The sequence below is a fragment of the Plecotus auritus genome (genome assembly GCF_963455305.1).
Source record: "Plecotus auritus genome assembly, chromosome: 4".
In the NCBI taxonomy this organism is placed as follows: domain Eukaryota; kingdom Metazoa; phylum Chordata; class Mammalia; order Chiroptera; family Vespertilionidae; genus Plecotus; species Plecotus auritus.
In genome coordinates, this window is record NC_137775.1 from 86645675 (window position 1) to 86665990 (window position 20316).

At 39.7% G+C, this 20316-nt stretch overlaps 1 protein-coding gene across 2 annotated transcripts; it reads left to right on the forward strand.

The window, feature by feature from the left end:
• The first annotated feature begins 6 nt into the window (after window positions 1–6).
• On the forward strand, window positions 7–18521 carry CENPQ (centromere protein Q). Of its 2 annotated transcripts, XM_080664664.1 has the most exons (10): window positions 18–104; window positions 602–689; window positions 3984–4128; window positions 4912–4966; window positions 5987–6107; window positions 6619–6687; window positions 8190–8319; window positions 15357–15476; window positions 15611–15688; window positions 16910–18521. In XM_080664664.1, exons 3-10 carry the CDS (start codon window positions 4027–4029, stop codon window positions 17039–17041), a joined length of 807 nt encoding a protein of 268 aa, XP_080520790.1. In that variant the 5' UTR covers window positions 18–104; window positions 602–689; window positions 3984–4026; the 3' UTR covers window positions 17042–18521. The 2 variants fall into 2 exon arrangements, with proteins under 2 accessions (XP_080520791.1, XP_080520790.1); XM_080664665.1 differs by lacking the exon at window positions 602–689 and having other exon boundaries at window positions 7–104; window positions 16910–17779.
• The last annotated feature ends 1795 nt before the right edge of the window (window positions 18522–20316 follow it).

Sequence of the window (20316 nt, forward strand, 5' to 3'; positions counted from 1 at the left end):
CGTTTCCGGTCTCTACCAGCCCACTTCCGGGTTTCCCCGGTTTGATTGTTTGGGCGCGAATTGCGGTGGGCCCGGCTCGCTGAATGGTTCCAGAGGGGCGGTCGGTGAGTAGTGAAAGCCTTTCTTTGCCCGTGGGTGCGGTGGTAGAGTGAGTTTTGTGACCGACCTCTTCGTGGCAAACTCCGCGGTTTGCATTTGAGAAGCGTGAGGTGACTTTTCCAAAGGGGGGGAAATGCGAGCAGGTCTGCCCTGCCGGGCCACGGATTGAATTATTTTTTTTTTAAATATATTTTATTGATTTTTTACCGAGAGGAAGGAAGAGGGATTGATAGTCAGAAACATCGATGAGAGAGAAACATCGATCAGTTGCCTCTTGCACACCTCCTACTGGGGATGTGCCCGCAACCAAGTTACATGCCCTTGACCGGAATCGAACCCGGGACCTTTCAGTCCGCAGGCTGATGCTCTATCCACTGAGCCAAACCGGTTTTGGCCGGATTGAATTATTTGACTCGCGAGGAGGAAGTGGAGCCACGCTGGTTCGCCCCTCCTTTCCCCGAATCATCCTCACCCTCCTCCTCCTTCCTTAATCTCCCCGCAGCCCGTCGCGGGACCCAGTGCAGCCTCAGAGATTAGTGTCTGGCCTTGAGGCTGCTGTGGTCGGCGGCCGCTGGCGTCATTGTCAAGAGGTAAACTGTGTTTGTGTTTTGCCACACGTCCTGCTCACGTCTTCTGCCCGAGGTCAAGATTGAGATCTTGGTTTCCACGAGTTTCAGCAAGCTAGAAAGGAAACAAGGAAACAAGGCAACCGCGGGTGCCTCCCTGTTTCCTACACCGTAAAGCATACATTCTTACTGCAAAATAAAGTCTGCCCAAGCCACCTTTCCAGTTATTTCTGTCCAGACCTCCCATGCACGTTCAAGTGTCGTTGAACGCACCAATCTCTTTCAAGCTGTCCTGTCATCAGGTGTTCGCTCTTTTTTCTCGAATACATCATTCTCCTTCTGGCTCAGTATTTCAAACTGTAACTTAAATATTAATTTTTTATCTGAATACTGTATATTCTCTCTCGCACACCATCTTGAGATAGTCATTCACTCATTTGTCTTATAACATTTGTCACATTGTATATAACTGTAAATAATAATTGCTTTTTTGTATCTGTCTGTACCCACTACCACTAAGCTGTGGTTTCCTGTGGATCTAAAATTTCTGTTCCTTTTTTTTTTTGGAGCTATATCCCAGATATTGTTCGGGGCTTAATCACAAGGAACAACAACAGCCTGTAATTATTGGAATCGAGAGTCTGGGACAAGGCAGTTGATGTATTCTGTACAAAATTTTAGCTTTTACACAAGCCTTTGGTGTTCGTACTTTTATTAACCCATTTTACCAGTGGGAAAGTGAGCAAATTTATTTGGCCAAGGCTCTGCAGCTAGTTAAATGGCAGAGCCAGGATTTGGAACCTGGGCAACGTATTCTCACTCCTGGCTGACTCTTGGCAATAGTTCCCAACCGGGGGGCGATTTCACTGCAGGGGCATTTGATAATGTCTGGAGATAATTTTGGCTGTCACAACTGGGGAAGGTGCTACTTACATCTTGTGGGTGGAAGCCAGGGATGGTGCTAAACATCCTACGGTGCACTGATCAGCACCCACAACAGAGAATTATCCCATTCCCACTGTTAATACAGAGTAGAGCCAAGGTTGAGAAACTTTTTGCATTATGGCTTATTGCTTCAAGTAGGTTTCAGTGAAAATGGTGCTTCTCAAACTGTGGTAGAGGACCAATTTTTGTTTTTTAATTTTTAATCAGTCACATCTGACACTTGTAAAATGCAATTTAAAATGAATTGCTAGTCAAACCCATAGCATATTAAACACCAAGAAGGAATCTTAATGTCTACTATAGACCAAGCATGTCAATCTCAAAGACTAACACGGGCCAAATAAATAAGGTTTAAGTTTGTGTGAGCCTCAAAAAACAAAAGCTTCAATTTTCATAGAAACATAGGTTTGTTTCCATAGAGACATGCTGAATACAAAGGGCTGAAATAAATGAGTAACTGTTAACAAAAAAATAGAACATTTTAATAAAAATTAATATTTTTTCTTAAACATTAACTTACCAGACACTGAATAACTGCACAAATTAATAAGGGTAACCACAAATAAACCTATTTTTCTTATTCTCCAAAAGCGAAATATTTCCTGTTACACACACCAAACAAGTCAGTCCAAGACTAATGACGTGGCAATCAGCTGCTAAAATATTCGCTGCTAGTATTAATGGAGAAATGGTGCACCTGCTCAAACGGCACGTAAGGGAAATGAATGCAACATGATTATAGTAATCAGTCATTAGTGAACGTTGTAGTTCGTTATTAATAACCCTATATAATAAAAAGCTAATATGCAAATTGACCAAACGGTGGAAGGACTGGTCGCTATGAGGTGCACTGACCACCCAGGGGCAGACACTCAACACAGGAGCTGGCCCCTGGTGGTCAGTGCACTCCCACAGCGGGGAGTGCCTCTCAGCCAGAAGCCAGGCTCACGGCTAGTGGGCACAGCATTAGTGGCGGGAGCCTCTCCCGCCTCCGTGGCAGCACTAAGGATGTCCACAGTCGGACATCCCCCGAGGGCTCCCAGACTGCGAGAGGGCGCAGGCCGGGCTGAGGGCCCCCCCACCAAGTGCACGAATTTTGTGCACTGAGTCTCTAGTTATGTATAACAGGATATTGTAAAAATTAAGTTACAAAATGTTTATTAAAACGTTTCTTACATACCATTATATTGGCTAGTCCACAAAAATATTCGTTGTGGGCCGCACGCAGGCCGCAAGTTTGACATGCTTGCTACAGACTTTGCATGGTGTCATGTATCAATGTAGGTTCATAAATTGGTGTGGGATGTTGATAGTGGGGGAGGGTAGTGGTGGGAGGAGGTATACAAGTATATTGGAACTCTGTACTTTCTGCTCAATTTTGCTGTAAACCTCAAAATGCTCTAAAAACAGTATTTTTTAGGAAAAAATAAATTACTAGAAATATGAAATCTAGTAAAAAGAAAAAAACAAAGCCAATTATTTATGATCAGATTCAATATAGACAAAATTGTCAAATTGTTTTAAAAGTTTCTAAATCAATACTCTCAATTTCTATACTTAAAAGGACTATAAGAATTTATGTATGGATGTATATGTGTTTATATATCTCCATGTATACTGTACCTAATTTCTGGCTATCTACTCCATATAACCTAATGCAAGAATAAATATCCTATTCCTCTGTTCCTTTTAGCAGAAATGAGTTTGGTGATTAAAAACTATTAGATGGAGAAAGGGGGTTATTCTAAATTTTGTCATTGATGTTCTCACTCCACTCTTGTGCCTGTTTTTTAATTTGTGGGAGGGACAGAGGAATCAGTATACTTCTGTGCTCTTGTTAAAATGCACATAACCCAGACAGTTACATAGCTTAAATCCTTATGAGTGAATTTACCACATGAATCTGCACAAGTTAGATTCATGGTATAATTCTAAAAATTACCTTCTTCCATTTTTGGCATAAGTTGAATGATAAATCCATTAAGTTTAAAGCAAGAAGACCTGAGTGATACCTGTTTGAGATAATAGATATGAAAGTTATCCGTGACCAGAGTAAGACAATTCAGCAGTTTATATTCCCATATTCTTGGATTTAAATATGGAGATAATGTTATTGTAAGGAGGAGTATAAAGTTATAGATGCAAAAGCATTTTAAAATGGTTTTTTAAAGCCATGCAAATGGAAGAAATTTCTAGGAATGAAATTAAATTGGATAGTCTAACTCTTAAAGAACCAATGTTATTTGTTTTTAAATATGTTTAAATGTTTAAAATATTTAAAAGGCCATTTTGGAATATTTATAGATATAGGTATATTTTGAACAAAATATTATGCAAGTCTTAGGCATTTTTCTGTCCTTTTCATTTTTACAGATTTTTGTTGGAACACTGTTAGAATTGTCCTATTTAGATCAAGATGTCTAGCAAAGTAAATGCTTCCAAGAAAAGGTCTCAACAGTTAAAAAGAAAACTAAAAAGAAAAATTGATGATAAGGAAGTGGAGTTATCACAGAAAGAGGTAATGAAAATAATCTAGTTTATCATCCAGAACTCATTAGAAATATCATCTTTTCTCTGTAAAGGAGTATATGAAGACTAAAGGCCACTTTTACTGCAAATTATAGTAATTCATATTATGTGAGAGCTTGTACAACAGCATGATTTGTAAAAGATCTCAGACAAAAATTGTTTACTTCAATTCTGAAGATATTAATCAGAATTCTTTGGGGAGGAGTGGGTCATAGGGCATTGCTAAAGTATTTAAATGGGAAGACTAGGAATAAAGGATACAAATTCTATGGCATTCATATGTTAAAAGAAAAGAGAATAGGACAGTTGGTGGAGGAGATTTTTATTAAGATAGAGAAAAATTAGATCGGTGGGAATTAGCTTTTTCCTACCATGACTTTACCATCTCTTCTAAAAGAATAAATTACTAAATAATCACATTTTTTTTCCTCCGTTTTACCCTGTATTCGGCAGTGCCTCTATTTGTTTTGCAGATTAAGTATGTAACACTATTTCACTGGCAAAATGCAAAATGATTTCTTTAAAACATTGTTTGAGATCCTAGAACATTCTATTATACATTATCACATTGTCCAGGAGTTGCTTTAGTTGTATTTTTTGCCTGAGACAAGTACATACCCTTTTTCTGTAAAAGTGGCAATATACTTTTTTCTACCTAGCCAAAAGGTATATGAATACTCTTCCAAATAAATGACAAATCTGTTGCCAAAGCAAAAATTTTTTACCTGATGTTTAATTCTTTCTGTGTATGTGCACCTGTTTTCCCCTCTAGGTTAAAAACACAGTGAAAAAAAATAAAAATCATCCAAAGCATCTGTCTTGTGAAGGTATTTCCTTTCTATATCTTGTTGAACTGGCCTTTCTCAAGCTATGTTTATTCATGAAAAAATTATCAGTATCTTGTTTATGAGTTCTGCAAAAGCAAAGGATAGTAACAAACTGCAGCATTCTCATTTTTGCAAGAATAAGTAGCACTGGTTAGTCAGTTACTTTGGTCAACTGAAATTGTATTTACCATTGCTAACAAAATATTGTGTAGGGTTCTAAAATTGATAGGAACTAGAGAAAAAGTGTCCCACAGTCTGAATTATTACTGATGTGTTACACATAGAAGCACCTAGTGATTTCTCAAGACAAATATGCTTCTGTTCTGCCGCCACTATACAGATTAGTTTGGAACCACTACCTGATTTTATTTGGAGTAAATTAGTTTAATTAAATATCACCTCTTCCTTGAAGAATAGCCTGCCTTTCCTCACCCAAGACCAGGTTATGTCGTCTGGTTTTATACTTCCAGAGCGCACAGTACTTCTGCTTTTATGATGCTTGGCGTTCTTTTAATTATTTAATCTCTCTTTCTCCAAAGTAAATCTTCATGTGAGCCAATAGTATATCTCCTTTGTTTATCCCTTCTCAGTAGAACAGTTAACAATCTACTAAACACTGTCTGTGGTTTGGTTAATCTCTTGTTCCAGTTGCCATCCAACATTTAGTAGAAAAAGTACCCAAGTCTTAATGAACTCTTTAATTAAGATCATTTCTGAGAACCATACTTTTATGTTGAATCCTAATAATTGTAGCTTGGTTCTTCATTTAAAATCGTCTTGGTTTTGTATCTGCAGTGTCGGTTAATATTATTTTAGTTAACATAACAATAGATAGCATGTTCATATTTAACACCTGGCATTTGAGGGCTGTGCAATAAAGAGGAAATTAAACAGATTATATAGCTTTATAATATTTGGTTCTCTTAATTCCATTAGCTATTTTAGATAAATTTATACTTTAATCACTTTTTAAGTAAAATCATACAAACTTCTAGACTGACTAGTCTCTTCTTTCACCAGGACAAACAGAACAAACTAGTTTAAAACAGGTAAAGATCGCATACAGCAGGAGAAAAACCTGGCAGCCTCTTTCGGAGAGTAGCAGAAAGCATTTGCAAACTATGATGGAAACAGTCATCATGTGAGTATGAAATTTTTTCACTTAACTTTATTTCTACTTACGTTTTCTATAGGTAGTATTCTTTTAAATGTTATTTTCTGTTTTATGATGATAGGATATTTTTCTCTTTCAGAAGATATTTTTAATGGCATTAGCCTAAACAGATAAGTTTTGGTTAATTTCAGAAACTTAGAATTCCATCAGGGAAATAAAAATGAAGTCTATGTGGCCTGATCCGTACAATATGGACATTTTAGGAAGAAGTTGAGTTCAAAATGACACTATATGGAAGTTACCACGCTAGATGGGATATGAAGAAAATAAGGATTCTGCCCCCAAGGAGCTGAAATCCATCAGAAGAGTCAGGCATATAAATTAATCACATCAACATAATATAATAAAAAGCACTTTGATTATTCCTCCACTTAAAATGTATGCAAAAGAAAAAGTGATTGGTTCTGCCTGGCTAGGAAAGAGGCAAACTAATATTTACTCAATCCTTTTTCTTTTTCTTTTTCTTTTTCTTTTCTAGAGCAATTTTGAGTAACAAAGGTAGAGAAAATGAACAAATTCAATATCATCTCAACTGCCTGAAGAAAAGGTAATATAGTTATGCAATAGGAAACGATTAAAACATTTAGGAAAAGTTTAATCTGTCTCTATGTTGCAGAACAGACATTTGTGGAATAGAAAAGTTTTTCATTTGGGATTTTTGTTATTTTAAAAAGAGGAACAATTTGGGAATATACATTCCATCCTAAATTGCTGCTATATGCAAGTCTGCGTTCTTTAAGAGAGTTTATTAGGAAGAATCTGAAGGTGACAAAACGCCTCCTCCTATAATTCACTTTTCTGTATTGGGATTTGAACAATATTTTGTCAACTTTAACTCCCTTCAACTGCATTTTGAACAATTTGAAGTTAACAGTTCACATCTCTTATTTATTCTATCACTGTGTTTTCGTGTAATTTTCCAGAATATTACTGCTCTTCCTGTTGTGGCAAGTCACAAATGGAGGTTTCTTTTCATGTGTTCTTAAAAAGTCACACCACTATGAGTGATTTTCACTGATTACTTTTTTCTAGTATTTGCACAACGTTGTCTTTTCATAGAAGAATGTTCTGCATCTTAGTTACTGGTGTACCCAGAAATATTTATAACCTAGTACTTTATTCTTCAGAAGACTGAACACAAATTCTGCTTACTTAAAGTGTAAAGTAGCAAAATAGAAAGGTTGGGGTGGGGTAGATGGGGGTGGGAGTTGGTGGAGAGAAGTTGAAGAGATTAAAGAAAGACTTCTATAAGCAGACCTGTAAATGGCTTATAGGAGTAACAGCCTAATATTGAAGGAGTGCCCTAAAAAAGCTACTAAATAAGGTAATTTTGCTACCGTTATAAATCATAATGTAAATATCTGTGTTTTCCGATAGTCTTAGGCGACCCTGCTAGCGGTTGAGAACCCATGGGTTGAGAACCACTGCTGTAGAGCCTAAGACCATTGGAAAACACAGATATTTACATTACGATTCATTAACAGTAGCAAAATTACAGTTACAAGTAGCAACGAAAATAATTTTATGGTTGGGGGTCACCACAACATGAGGAACTGTATTAAAGGGTCGCGGCATTAGAAAGGTTGAGAACCACTGCTCTAAAACAACTGAGATTTAGAATCCAGGCTCATTGTTAAGATTTATAGAACAGTGCTCCATCTCTTACTCAATAATTCACAATAAATAATACACTTATGTGCTGGAATAGCCTAGAAAACACATTTAAATAAACACAAGAAAATTTTTACCTTAAAATGCATATAAGTAATTGTTAAATGTATAAAAGAGAAAATTTTCCTTTTATGAAGAAGTTTAAGTGCCCCCATGATTTGAAGTAAATCTTAAAAAAATTAAATGTTAAATGATGATTTGTCAGGGCTTTTTTGGGGAGACTTACTGCTAAGGTGAGTCACTTTTAATAAAGATGAAGCCCTTGGGAGCAAGACGGCAAGTAAAAAAGATAATAACAGTATTTCAAAACAAAACAAAGGTAATATTAATGGTACTCAAAAAATAAACTAATAATTGTGTTTTAATTCTATTCCTAAGATTGCTACAAATGTTTGAAACCCTGCAAGTCCCTCCCCCAAAACTGAAAGATTTAACTAACATGTCAAGTCTACTGAAAATGGAAAGGGCCCGTCACAGAGCCAATGAAGAAGGCCTGGCGTCATTGCAGGTATGAGATTGAACAAGGAGTCCGTACCTAGGGACACGGGAAAGAGACCAAAAGGTTTTTTAAATAATTACGATATTCTCCTGGCAATAAATACTAGATCTTGGACCAGGTTTGTTCATTAAATTCTTTTTTTTACTCTAACCAAAAACTTCACCTAAACTTGGGGCCTCTAAAGTTAAGTATTTCTAATAAATTAGTGATTAAGTAACTGTCTTGTTTTTGTTTTGTTTTTTTTACCAGACTTTATAACTGAACTATCTTAGTGATTTTTTAAAATATTTTTATTTATTTCAGAGAGGAGAGTTAGAGAGAGAGAAACATTAATGATGAGAGAGTATCATTGATCTCTGCCTCCTCCACAACCCTCACTGGGGATCAAGTCCACAACCCGTGCATGTGCCCTGACTGGGAATCGAACTGTGACCTCCTGCTTCATAGAGCGACACTCAACCACTAAGTCACACTGGCCAGGCTATTTTAGTATTTTTTATTATCAAATTATTGGAACTCATCACTAAATGCTGTAGAATTTGAAAACATTCGTTTTTCCATCCTGTACTTCATTGTCAGGAACACAGTCATCATCATCATCATTGCTATTATAGCTAACATGTAATGAAGGCTTTCTTTATTCTAAGCACTTATAGTTATACTAGAGGACCGGGGCATGAAATTCGTGAATGGGGGCGGGGGTGTCCCTCAGCTCAGCCTGCACCCTCTCCAATCTGGGATCCCTCTCACAATCCAGGATTGCTGGCTCCCAACCGCTCACCTGCCTGATTACCACTAACCGCTTCTGCCTGCTAGCCTGATAACCCCCTAACCACTCCCCTGCCAGCCTGATCTATGCCTAACTGCTCCCCTGCCAGCCCAATTGCCCCTAACTGCCCTCCCTTGCCAGCCTGGTCGCCCCTAACTGTCCTCCCCTGCAGGCCTGGTCGCTCCCAACTGCCGTCCCCTGCAGGCCTAGCCGCCCCTAACTGCCCTCCCTGCTGAACCAGTCACCCCTAACTGCCCTCTCCTGCCAGCCCACTTGCCCCTAACTGCCCTCCCCTGCCAGCCTGGTCACCCCCAACTGACCTCCCCTGTAGGCCTGGTTCCCCCCGCCCAACTGCCCTCCCTTGCAGGCCTGGTCCCTCCCAATTGCCCTCCCCTGCTGGCCTGATCGCCCACAACTGCCCTCCCCTGCTGGCCATCTTGTGTGTTGGAATGACGGTCAATTTGCATATTACCTCTTTATTATATAGGATCCCTTAATCCTCACAAGGACTTAGAGAGGTCTATGCTATATTATCCTCATGCTACAAATGTGAAAAAGACATACTGACATTTCTGGCTGAACCTTAGACAAACTGCTTAAAGTTGTAGTGCAGAGCTAGCCAGTCCAATGTCACAGCATTATTCTTAATCATTATGCTGTAGAAGCTACTGAGAAATAACATTAGTTGTTATCATTAACTCTAGCCTTGTACTTAGTGGATACTTGAACAATTAAGGAAAGCCCCTTATTGGAAGATCACTTCATAAATTACATAACTGTTTAATCACTATGCTATACACATGAAACTAATATAAATAATATTGCATGTCAACTGTAATTTAAAAATATTTTAAAGAGTGCAGGCAAATCAAATAGATATATATAGAGAGAGAAAGAAGTAACCTTAAGGGGCTTATTGAATAATTCTAAAAAGTAGAGCAGATTGGACCATATATCCCTTAGTCATTTTGATGTTGTTTGTAGATGTGGTGCTTAGATCTTTGTTAGTAATTCAGTAAGTACAAGGTGGTAGTAGTTTATGTAAGGAATGCCAATGATTTCTAATATTTCAAAATTCACAAATAATTTATTCTAGTTTATCCATATAATTTAGATAATGTTGGAAGAATTCGTTTCTGAGCAACAAATCCACATATATTGTAAATTAATAGGGTGGTATTTTTTAGTGATTGCCTGGCTTTCTTCATAGGGTGAGATTACGTTTAATTTTCTCCCAATCTTACTACTTTTCAAGGATTATTTTCAGTACTGGCACTAGTTCTAACAGTTAGATGACATTATTATGGGTTATTTTTTTTATTTTCAGATTGATTAAGGTATAATTAACAAATTCTAAGATTTAAAGTGTGCATCATGGTGATTTTATATAGGTATGCACTGTGTGTGAAAGATTCTCATCTAGTTAATTACCACATCCATTTCTCACATATCCTTTAGGTAGAGGTGTAGATAATATCATTTAAATTCTACTCTTCTAGCAAATTTCAATTATACAATACTAGAGGCCTGGTGCACGAATTCACGCGTGGGTAGAGTTCCTCAGGCTGGTCAGCAATTGGGGCCGATCAGGGCCAACTCGTCCAGTCCTGACTGGGGCCGATGGGGGCTGGCCAGTGGGGAGAAATAGCGGGAGGTTGGCTGGCGGGGGAGGGACCGCGGGAGGCTTCCAGGGCATGTCTGGCCCTCTTGCCCAGTCCCAATTGGCCGGACCCCAGCAGCAAGCTAACCTACCGTTCAGAATATCTGCCCCTTGGTGGTCAGTGCGTGTCATAATGACTGGTTGAGCAGTTGACTGAACAATCAGACACTTAGCATATTATGCTTTTATTATATAGGATTATATAGGATTAGGGGCCCAGTGCACAAATTCATGCACCTTGAAAGGAACTGTGGGCCGTGAGGCTGCAGTGGACACAGGGGTTGGACTTGGCCCATCCTCCACACCCCCGCCCAGCCCCTCCCGCCGCAGCCCCTGTCCCCTGTCTGCCAGCAGCCCGGTTCCCATCGCCGCCGCTCCCACGCACTGACCACACCAGCCCCACTCACACCCGCTGACGGCACGGAGCAAATAGGGCTGGCACCAGCAGTGGGTGCAAGCAGCGGTTGCTGCCCCAATTGCCCTTCAGGAGCAGGGGGGCGTGGAGAAGCCCTGAGGGGCTATTGGGGCCAGCAGCTGCTGCTCGCAACCGCTGACAGCACTGAGTGATTGGGGCTAGCGCTGGGCACCGGCAGCGGGTGCAAGCGGCAGCTTTGGCGCTGGCAGTGGGTGCAAGCAGGGCTGGCGCCGGCAGCAGGTGCAAGTGCTGGGCAGGACCACAGCACGTGGGAGCAAAGAATTTTCAGTAACCACCAGAGGCTCACCCCAATGACAGCGACTGGCGCCCCACCTTGGTCTGACGCCCCCGCTCACCTGCTCCACCATCCCGACCGCGGCCGATGCCTGCCATGTTCCTCACTCTGCCACCTGCTGCTGACACCCGCCATGTTCTGCATGCGCCCCCTGGTGGTCAGCACATGTCATAGCAGTTGGTTGTTCAGTTCCGCCGTTCGGTCTATTTGCATATTAGCCTTTATTATATAGGATAGTGTTATCAGTTATAATCACCATGTTTTACATTGATTATTAGGCCGCATTATCTTGTAACTAAAACTTTGTACCCTTTTAAACATCCCTTCCCTATTTCTCCCACTCCCCAGCCCCTGACAATCACTTTCCTACTCTGTTTCTATGACTTTTGACTTTTTTGAGGTTATTTTAAATGGCTTTAAAGTGTAATAATAGAAAATGTTACTTTAACATTTAATATTTACATAAATCACTTGAAAGTGATTAGAGATAGTAGATGACAGTGTGATTTTTATAGTACTAGGAGGCATTTCTGTGTTACAGCTAAAATTGGACCTCCATGTGCCAAAAGCATAAATTCAATTAAAATAGAAAAAAAAAATTATGTCAACACTTCTAACACCAAATGTGTGGATGTTCCATACCCAGCAGTTCTCCAATTCTCACTGAGTGTCCTACATTTTAATTCAATGCTGACACTTACCTGGAGTAAGTACAGACCCCACAGGGTCAGTCCCATAAGACTGCTCCCTCCCATGCCCACTTTAGATCCCAGATCCCAGTTGCAAGCCCAAGCCTCTTGTACTTCTGAGCAACCAAGTATAAATCGGGGGTTCCTATCACCCCCCTCATCAGGTTCGATAATTTGCTAGAAGGGCTCATAGAACTTAGGAAAGCAATAGTTACTTACTATTACCAATCTATATATAAAAGGCTACTATGCTAAGTGTCCAGCCGGGTAATGACAACACCCGGCTTCCTCTCCCTAGCAATAACTAGCCTCCTTGCAGTTTCTTCAGCCCAGGAACACGACTTTCTTTATAGCCAGGTGGAAACATTTTATACTAACCAGGCCATTAGTTTATTATAAAGGACTCAACTTAGGAACAGCCAAAGGAAGAGTGCCTAAGGGCACGGTATATGGGAAGGGATGTGGAGCTTCCATGCCTCTTCAGGCACATCATCCTCCCAGTTCCTTCATGTGATCACCAACCTGGAAGCTCTCTGAACCCTGTTGTTGGGAGTTTTTATAAAAGTTTCATCACATAGGCATACTGATTGTTAACTAAGTCTCCAGCCCAGCTCCTTCTCACAGATCAGGGAGTAGGGCTGGAAGTTCCAAACCCCTGATCACATGGTTGCTTGTTCTGGCAACCAGCCTTCATCCTCTGTGTGTGCATTATCATAAACTGGTAAGGTTGAAAGGACTTATGAATAACGAGAGACGCTCCTCTCACCCCAATCACTCAGAAAATTACAACAAGGTTTTTTGGTAGCTGTGCCAGGAACCAGGACAAAAATCAAATATAACTAATCCCACCCTTCCCCACCCCCCATCACTTAGGAGTTACAAGGGTTTTAGAAACTCTGTGCCAGGAACCGAGGATGAAGTCTGAATAAATGTATATTTCTTGTATCACAGCAGTCTGTGGTTTGCTTGATAAGTCAGTTACTCAGCAGAAGCACTGTTGGCATTTTTGGGCATAAGAGTTCTTCGTTGGCATAAGAGAGTCTTTGAACTAGGAATTTGTAGAATTTGTATTCATTCGTTTTCTCCTATGTGCATTACTTAGAAAGCTTTCTCCTACTGCAGCCTAGAGTTACTGCTGGTGGTGACTTTCCAACTCCTGGAAAAAAAACCACGTAAGCATGGGAAGAATGTGCAATCTCCACACAGTGGTTGCCCTAGCAGGGAGTGTTTTTTTTCCCCTCATTATAACAAAACTAAAGGCCCAGTGCATGAAATTCATGCATGGGGCGGGGGGGGTTTCCCCTCAGCCCAGCCTGCACCCTCTCTAATCCGGGATCCCTCAGGGGATTTCCAACTGCCAGTTTAGGCCCGATCCCTCTCACAATCCGGGACTGCTAGCTCCTAACTGCTCACCTGCCTGCCTGCCTGATCACCCCAACTGCCCCCCTGCCAGCCTGATCACCCCTAACCACCTCTGCCTGCCGGCCTGATCACCCATAAACTTCCCCCCCCTCTGCCAGCCTGGTTGCCCCTAACTGCCCCCCTGCCAAGCCTGGTCACCCCTCACTCCCCCCCCTTCCAGCCTGGTTGCCCCTCACTGCCCCCCCCCACCAGCCTGGTCGCCCCTCACTGCCCCCTCTTCCAGCCTGGTCGCCCCCAACTGCCCTCCATACTGTCCTGGTCGCCCCCAACTACGCCCCTGCCTGCCTGGTTGCCCCCAACTCACCCCCCCCCCCGCTGGCCTGGTTGCCCCCCCTGCTGGCCTGGTCACCCCTCGCCCCCCCCCCCCCCACCGGCCTGGTCGCCCCACGCAGCCTGCTGTTCTGTTGTTGCAAGAGGACATCCGGATCAATTTGCATATTACCCTTTTATTAGTATAGATGAGGTTGAACGAAACAATGTTATTAGAGGAACTGCTATACCAAAAAGTGAAGTTATAGAACTCAGGAAAGAATTAGAAATAAAAGAAAAAGCCTTTCAGATTTGCAGACTAAGTTAAAAAGAGTACTAAAGCAAACAAATACAACTGATAATACCATACATAGAAGGTGAAATAAGGAGAAAATGTTAAGAATCAAAAAGAAAGATTATTTTTTAAAGGTATCGAGAAAAAAATGGAAAATACAAAAGTTGCAACATGGGTATGGTAGGAATACCCAAAGGAAATAACCAAAGCAATGGAACAAAATTAATTTTTTAAAATTCATAATGAAAAAATTTAGTCATTATTATTAACTCTTCCATTAGTGCTATTATTCATTTTCTTCTATATGAGTTGAATGGTGGGCCCCAAAAAATACGTTTAAATCTTAACTCCTGGAATGTGACCATATTTAGAAAGCAAATCTTCCCATGTGTAATTAAGTTAGGATCTCAAGGTGAGATCATCCTGGATTATCTTGGGTGGGCCCTAAATCCAATGACAAGTATCCTTCAAGTGATCGAAATGTCCTTATAAGGGATAGGCATACAGGAAAAGGCCTTGTACAAACATGCAAAAATTGGAGTGATGCAGCTACAAGGAATGCTGGCAGCCTCCGAAGCCGGAAGAGGGAAGAAAGGGATCTTCCAGAGCTTTCAGAAGGAGCCTTTGTAGCGGCATTCGTGATTCCCAAAACTTGGGAAAAAAACAAGATGTCCTTCAGTAAGTGAATGGATAAATAAACGGTGACACATGTAGACAATGGGATATTAAAATCAGCATTAAAAAGAAAGTAGCTATCAAGCCCAAAAAGGCGAGGAGGAAACTTAATGCATATTATTAAGTGAAATAAGCCAATCTGAGAAGGCTGTGTACTATATGACTGCAACTGTATGACATCTGGACAAGACAAAACTGTGGAGACAATAAAAGGATCAGTGATTGCCAGGATGTGTGATGGGGGTATAGATGAACAGGCCATCAGCCCTGGGGCTCTGCAGGATTTACACAGGGATTCCAGAATCTGATGCTAGCAGCTTCAGTAAGTTTTTGAGGAAATATTCTTGTACGTGAGGTGTATCTTTTTGCTTCAGGAAATTAACTTCTTTATAATGCACAATTACAGTGGTCAATTAGTTTCTAGCAAGTCTGGTTTTTGAAAGAAAAACAAATATATTTACCAGTTTCTTTTAGCAGTGTTGCAATATATAAGGTTTTTAAAAGATATGTAAATATCTTTGGGGTTTATTTAATGAAATATTTAATTTGAAACATTAACTTTCTCTTTCTGACTCAGGAAGAAGTAGATAAAATAGTAGAGACCACAGAGGCAGTGACTGGGAATATCCAGAGCCTAAAGAACAAAATTCAAATTCTGACAAGTGAGGTTGAAGAAGAAGAGGAGAAAGTTAAACAGGTAATTGTTTAATAATATATTGCTAGACTTGGTGTAATTTTTAATGCTTACATTTTACCAAGACAACTTTTCTGTGTAATAAGTTCAGATATTCGTGTTTTTAAAGAACCTATAGCTTTCTTTTTCTACTTTAGATGTTTCAAATAGATAGCAGTGGGGTACTCTCCCTTCCAGAACTTTCTCAAAAGAGTCTCAAAGCACCCACACTTCAGGTAAGTAACAATTGACTATATTGACTGTATCACCAGTTACTAATTTGATACTTAAAAGCATTATATATCCTGTTTCTTTTTTAAAAAATGTAATTCGTAGTATACATATACACACAATTATTTCTTATTTGACACTATAGTTTGAACATCTTTCTTTGTCAGTCTATGTAAATGTGTCTTGTCCCTGTTAATCCTATATAATATGAGAGGAATATGCTAATTATCTATTATGCCATAACATCATGACCAATCAGTAAGTGGTGGAGAGCTACAGGAGTGTGGGGCAGCGAGCTACAGTGGAGAGCTACCAGCAGTGGTGGGTGGGTGGCCAGCTGAGGCAAACAGCAGCAGTGAGCTACTCACACACGGATTCGTGCGCAGGGCTACTAGTAGCTGTATAATATTCCATTGTATGGATGTACCATAATATAAGTTGTGAGTTACTGATGGAAATAAGTAAGTTTTATCATTACAGATAATGCTGAGTATACCCTTGTACATATATTTTTACGCATTTGTGTGGTCATATAACTGTAGAATAGATTTAGGGAAGTAAATTTGAACAGTTGCTTTCACTTATGCTTCTAACAATGACATATAACTCTTCATAAAATAATATTATGTCTTATTTGTAGTAGGCGATACACTGCTAACTTGTCTTTCTTCAAAGGACCCTAGTAGATATTATAGTGTAAATGTTTATAGTGGTAGAAAGTCTTTATATTTTCTCAAAAAGTATTTTGAAGTTTTCCTATTTACAGTTCATCTAGGTGTAAGGAGCAAAATGGGCAGAGGAAAAAACAGAATAATATAGATTTGAGAGGAGAATGGAATGAGTTGATGGTTTTTGAAGTTGAATGATGGGAACATGAGATTTATTATACCATTCTCTGAATAACATACATTTTATATTTTTCATAAGATTAAAAAACAATTATATAGGTGAAGGTGGTCAAAAGGTACAAGCTTCTAGTTGTAAAATAAGTCACGAGGATGTAATATACAGTATAGTAATTAGTCAATAATACTGTATTGTGTTTTTGAAAGTTGTAAAAGTAAACCTTAAAAGTTCTCATCACACAAAAAAATTGTAACTGTGTGGTGATGGATGTTAACTAGATTCATTGCACAATATATACAAATATTGAATCATTATGTTATACACTAAAACTAATATAATGTTATATGTCAATTATATTTCAATAAACATTGTACCCACAGGAAGAAATTTTGGCACAAATTCCAAACCAGAATGCTCTTCTGAAGGACTTTGATGTTCTCCATAATTCGTCTCAGACAAAGAACATGCTAACTTTCATTGAAGAAGCCTATAAGAGATTGGATGCCTCTTGAAGAATGTTTTTAGGTTATTCCACATTAATTTATAGTGTTTATAAGTTGTAAAACTGTTAACCAGATGATATTTCAGAGGCTAAGGCTTCTTCAGGGTTTATTGTTTCCTAATATGGAGCTTAAAATGAGTCTCTGCAGATCTATCATTAGCATCTAGTGTAGTCCTGAAAACTGGTTTTTAGCAGTTGCTGCGTACAGGAGCTCACATTTTTGTTCCAGTTACTTACCTGACACTAAAATAAGAACAGTCACAGTCCACTGATTTATAGGCTAGATAAAGCTCATTTATTGATCAGTGCAGAGGAAATTTGATACTGACTTAATATATGTAACGTGTTTAAGGTACCTAGTTCATAAAAACATCTTTGCTGTCATTATTCTTTAGCTGATGACTTGCATTTTCTGCCTGGTCATCTGAAACTTGAGAAATCTCCAAATGCCTTTACTTTTTTACATAACTCTCTAGTCTTTGTGGTATAATTAAGATTTGCCATGTGTCTTTAACTTTGGAGATAGCATGAACATTTTATTTCTTTGGTTGGTTTAGTGAATAGATGTTGCATACTTATTTTCCCTTATCATCAAATCATACTTTCATTTCATAAAATTATTAAAATGGAACATAAACACATTTACTCCCTTAAAACAAAAACCAAGTAAAAATGAATTTTCTAAGCCTTTCCTCGTTGTGATTATAATATGTATATACATGTAAATAAATGATCAGTAAAACATATTAAAAATTATTTTTATTGTCTGGGTTGCTTTTATCTATTTGTAAGTAAAATAACTGAAATTTAATTATTTTTCTGTATCACCTAGAATACTTTGCCAGTTAATGTAGAAGGTGCCACAATTCTGTTAATATCCTCCAGGCAGAGACTACCAGGAACAAGCTCAGTGTAATGCTCCCTGCCATGAGGGAGGCCACACACCACAGGAAACCCTAGGCAGCTCAGTAAAAGGGTCAGAAGCAATATCCTCTTAGGAAGCAATGGTCCAAAAGGCCATTAATGGATTTTAGAGGGAAAGAAAGCCTTCAATAACAGAAACCTGTACTGCAGCATTTAAAGAAAGTATTTTTGTGTATTTTGGACTGCTACATCAGGCAAAGCAACTAAAAGATTTTACAAAATATCTTAAAAACTTCACTTGGAGACTTAGAGCTTCAGGGTTTTAGAGTGACTAATAGAGCCCCAACTCACTGATTTTTATCATTAATTATGATGTTTATAATAGCTTTTGGGAAAGGAGGTACATTAAAAGTCTTGTTTCTAACCTGGCTGGTGTGGTTCAGTGATTGAGCATCAACCTATGAACCAGGAGGTCACAGTTCAATTCCCGGTCAGGGCACATGCCCAGGTTGCAGGCTCGATCCCCAGTGTGGGACGTACAGAAGGCAGCTGATGAATTATTCTCTCTCATCATTGATGTTTCTATCTCTCCCTCTCCCTCTCTGAAATCAATAAAAATATTTTTTAAAAGTCTTGTTTCTCTCAGAACATCTGTTAAACAGATTATTGAACATCAACTGGAACTTGTACTTACTGAGTGACAGTTCTTCATGTATGAACTGGTCATACTACACTCTTGGAGCTTTGAGAAGTATGTGACCTAATTTTGAGAGATCTACAGTTCTTCTGCCAGGTATCAGGCAATTTAAAACATACACAATATTTTCTTTAAAGGATGCATTTAGTGTACTCTTTATGAATAATTTAAGTTAATTACAGACCCAAATAAAATTCAACTGTACTTGGTACCAATAATTCAAATGGCTGTAGTTCTATGTAATTTCCACTGAGTTCTCACATGCACAGTCCATGACAACTCTGACCCACCTCTCTAGCAAGGAGATGGTAAGTGCCAATATCAGAAACTTTATTTTTTTTTTATTTTTTTAATTGTTTGAAGTATTACAAATAGTAGTACATATGTCTCTTTTTTTTTCCCCCCATTGACCTCCCCCCGGCCTCCCCTTCCCGCCAGTACATGCCTTTACCTGCCCCCCCCCGCCCAGTGCCTTTTATCCATTGGTTATGCTTATATGCATGCATTCAAGTCCTTCAGTTGATCTCTTACAGCCCCCCCGCCCAAAACCTCCTCTGCCTTCCCGCTGTAGTTTGACAGTCTGTTCAATGCTTCTTTGCCTCTGTATCTATTCTTTCCCCATGTCTTTCCTTTAAAAAGTCTTGCCTCTGCAGACTAGAAATAAACGTATAATAACAAAAAATGTTTGAGTCCCAATTTCAATGTTCAACAGTTCTGAGTCCCCATTTCAATGTCAAACAGTTCCTTAAGTGTACATGTCAGCAATGATATCTGGATGGTGGGCACATGGTGGCAATGCAGGTCCGACCCTCTCAGGTTTGGTCCTAGGCAAGCTGCTGCGTCGCACAGCTTCTGACTGCTAGCGTGGCAAGGCGTCGTCAGCGTCTTCCATCTCTGGACTGTTTCTCCTCTTGCCTTCGTGGTTGGAGCAGACCTGTCAATTCCTCTCTGTTGCAGGAATCCACATGGTCTTGGAGTTGTTTTCTGAAAATATACAAACATATTCTCGACCAAAAGTTAATAAAGGAATCTTTGCTATATAATTGATTTGGGATCCTTTTTTTTTACTTTACAAAATTAATTTTCATTTGTAATGCTAACAGCAAGACACCCATGAAAAACACACATGGTGTCTAAAGACAAAGGAAAATCATTTGGGCAAAAATAATATCAGAAACTTTAAATACTAAAAATACATATTTTGAAGTGGAGGATATATAGTGTAAAGACATAACAGATGATAAAGATAGCATTTCAAGTAAAATGCAGAAAGATATTCAATAAATGGTCTTGAGTAAATCGCTAACCACACCAGAGATGGGGACAGAGAAACAGTGGTTAAAATTCCTACTTTATGCCAAAACTATTAGAGGCCCAGTGCACGAATTCGTACATGGGTGTGGTCTCTTGGCCTGGCCAGTGATCAGGGCCGGCTGGCCGGGGGGAGGGACAGTAGGAGGTTGGCCAGCCCCAGGAGGTTGGCTGTGGGAGCGCACTGACCACCAGGGGGCAGCTCCTGCATTGAGCGTCTGCGCCCTGGTGGTCACTGCGCGTCACAGCTACCGGCCGGTCGATCAGTCATAACTGCTGCTTAGGCTTTTATATTTATAGACTAGAGGCCCAGTGCCCGAAAATTCGTGCACTGGGGGGGGGGGGGGGCCCTCAACCCGGCCTGCCCCCTCTCACAGTCCAGGAGTCCTCAGGGGATGTCCTCTGTGGGGGGT

Excerpts from the sequence above, each read along its gene's own strand:
- CENPQ (XM_080664665.1), top strand. The coding sequence starts at position 4,027 with ATGTCTAGCAAAGTAAATGCTTCCAAGAAAAGGTCTCAACAGTTAAAA. Across the intron at positions 6,688-8,189 it reads CTCAACTGCCTGAAGAAAAG|ATTGCTACAAATGTTTGAAA; the intron begins GTAATATAGTTA and ends TCTATTCCTAAG. Across the intron at positions 8,320-15,356 it reads AAGGCCTGGCGTCATTGCAG|GAAGAAGTAGATAAAATAGT; the intron begins GTATGAGATTGA and ends TTTCTGACTCAG.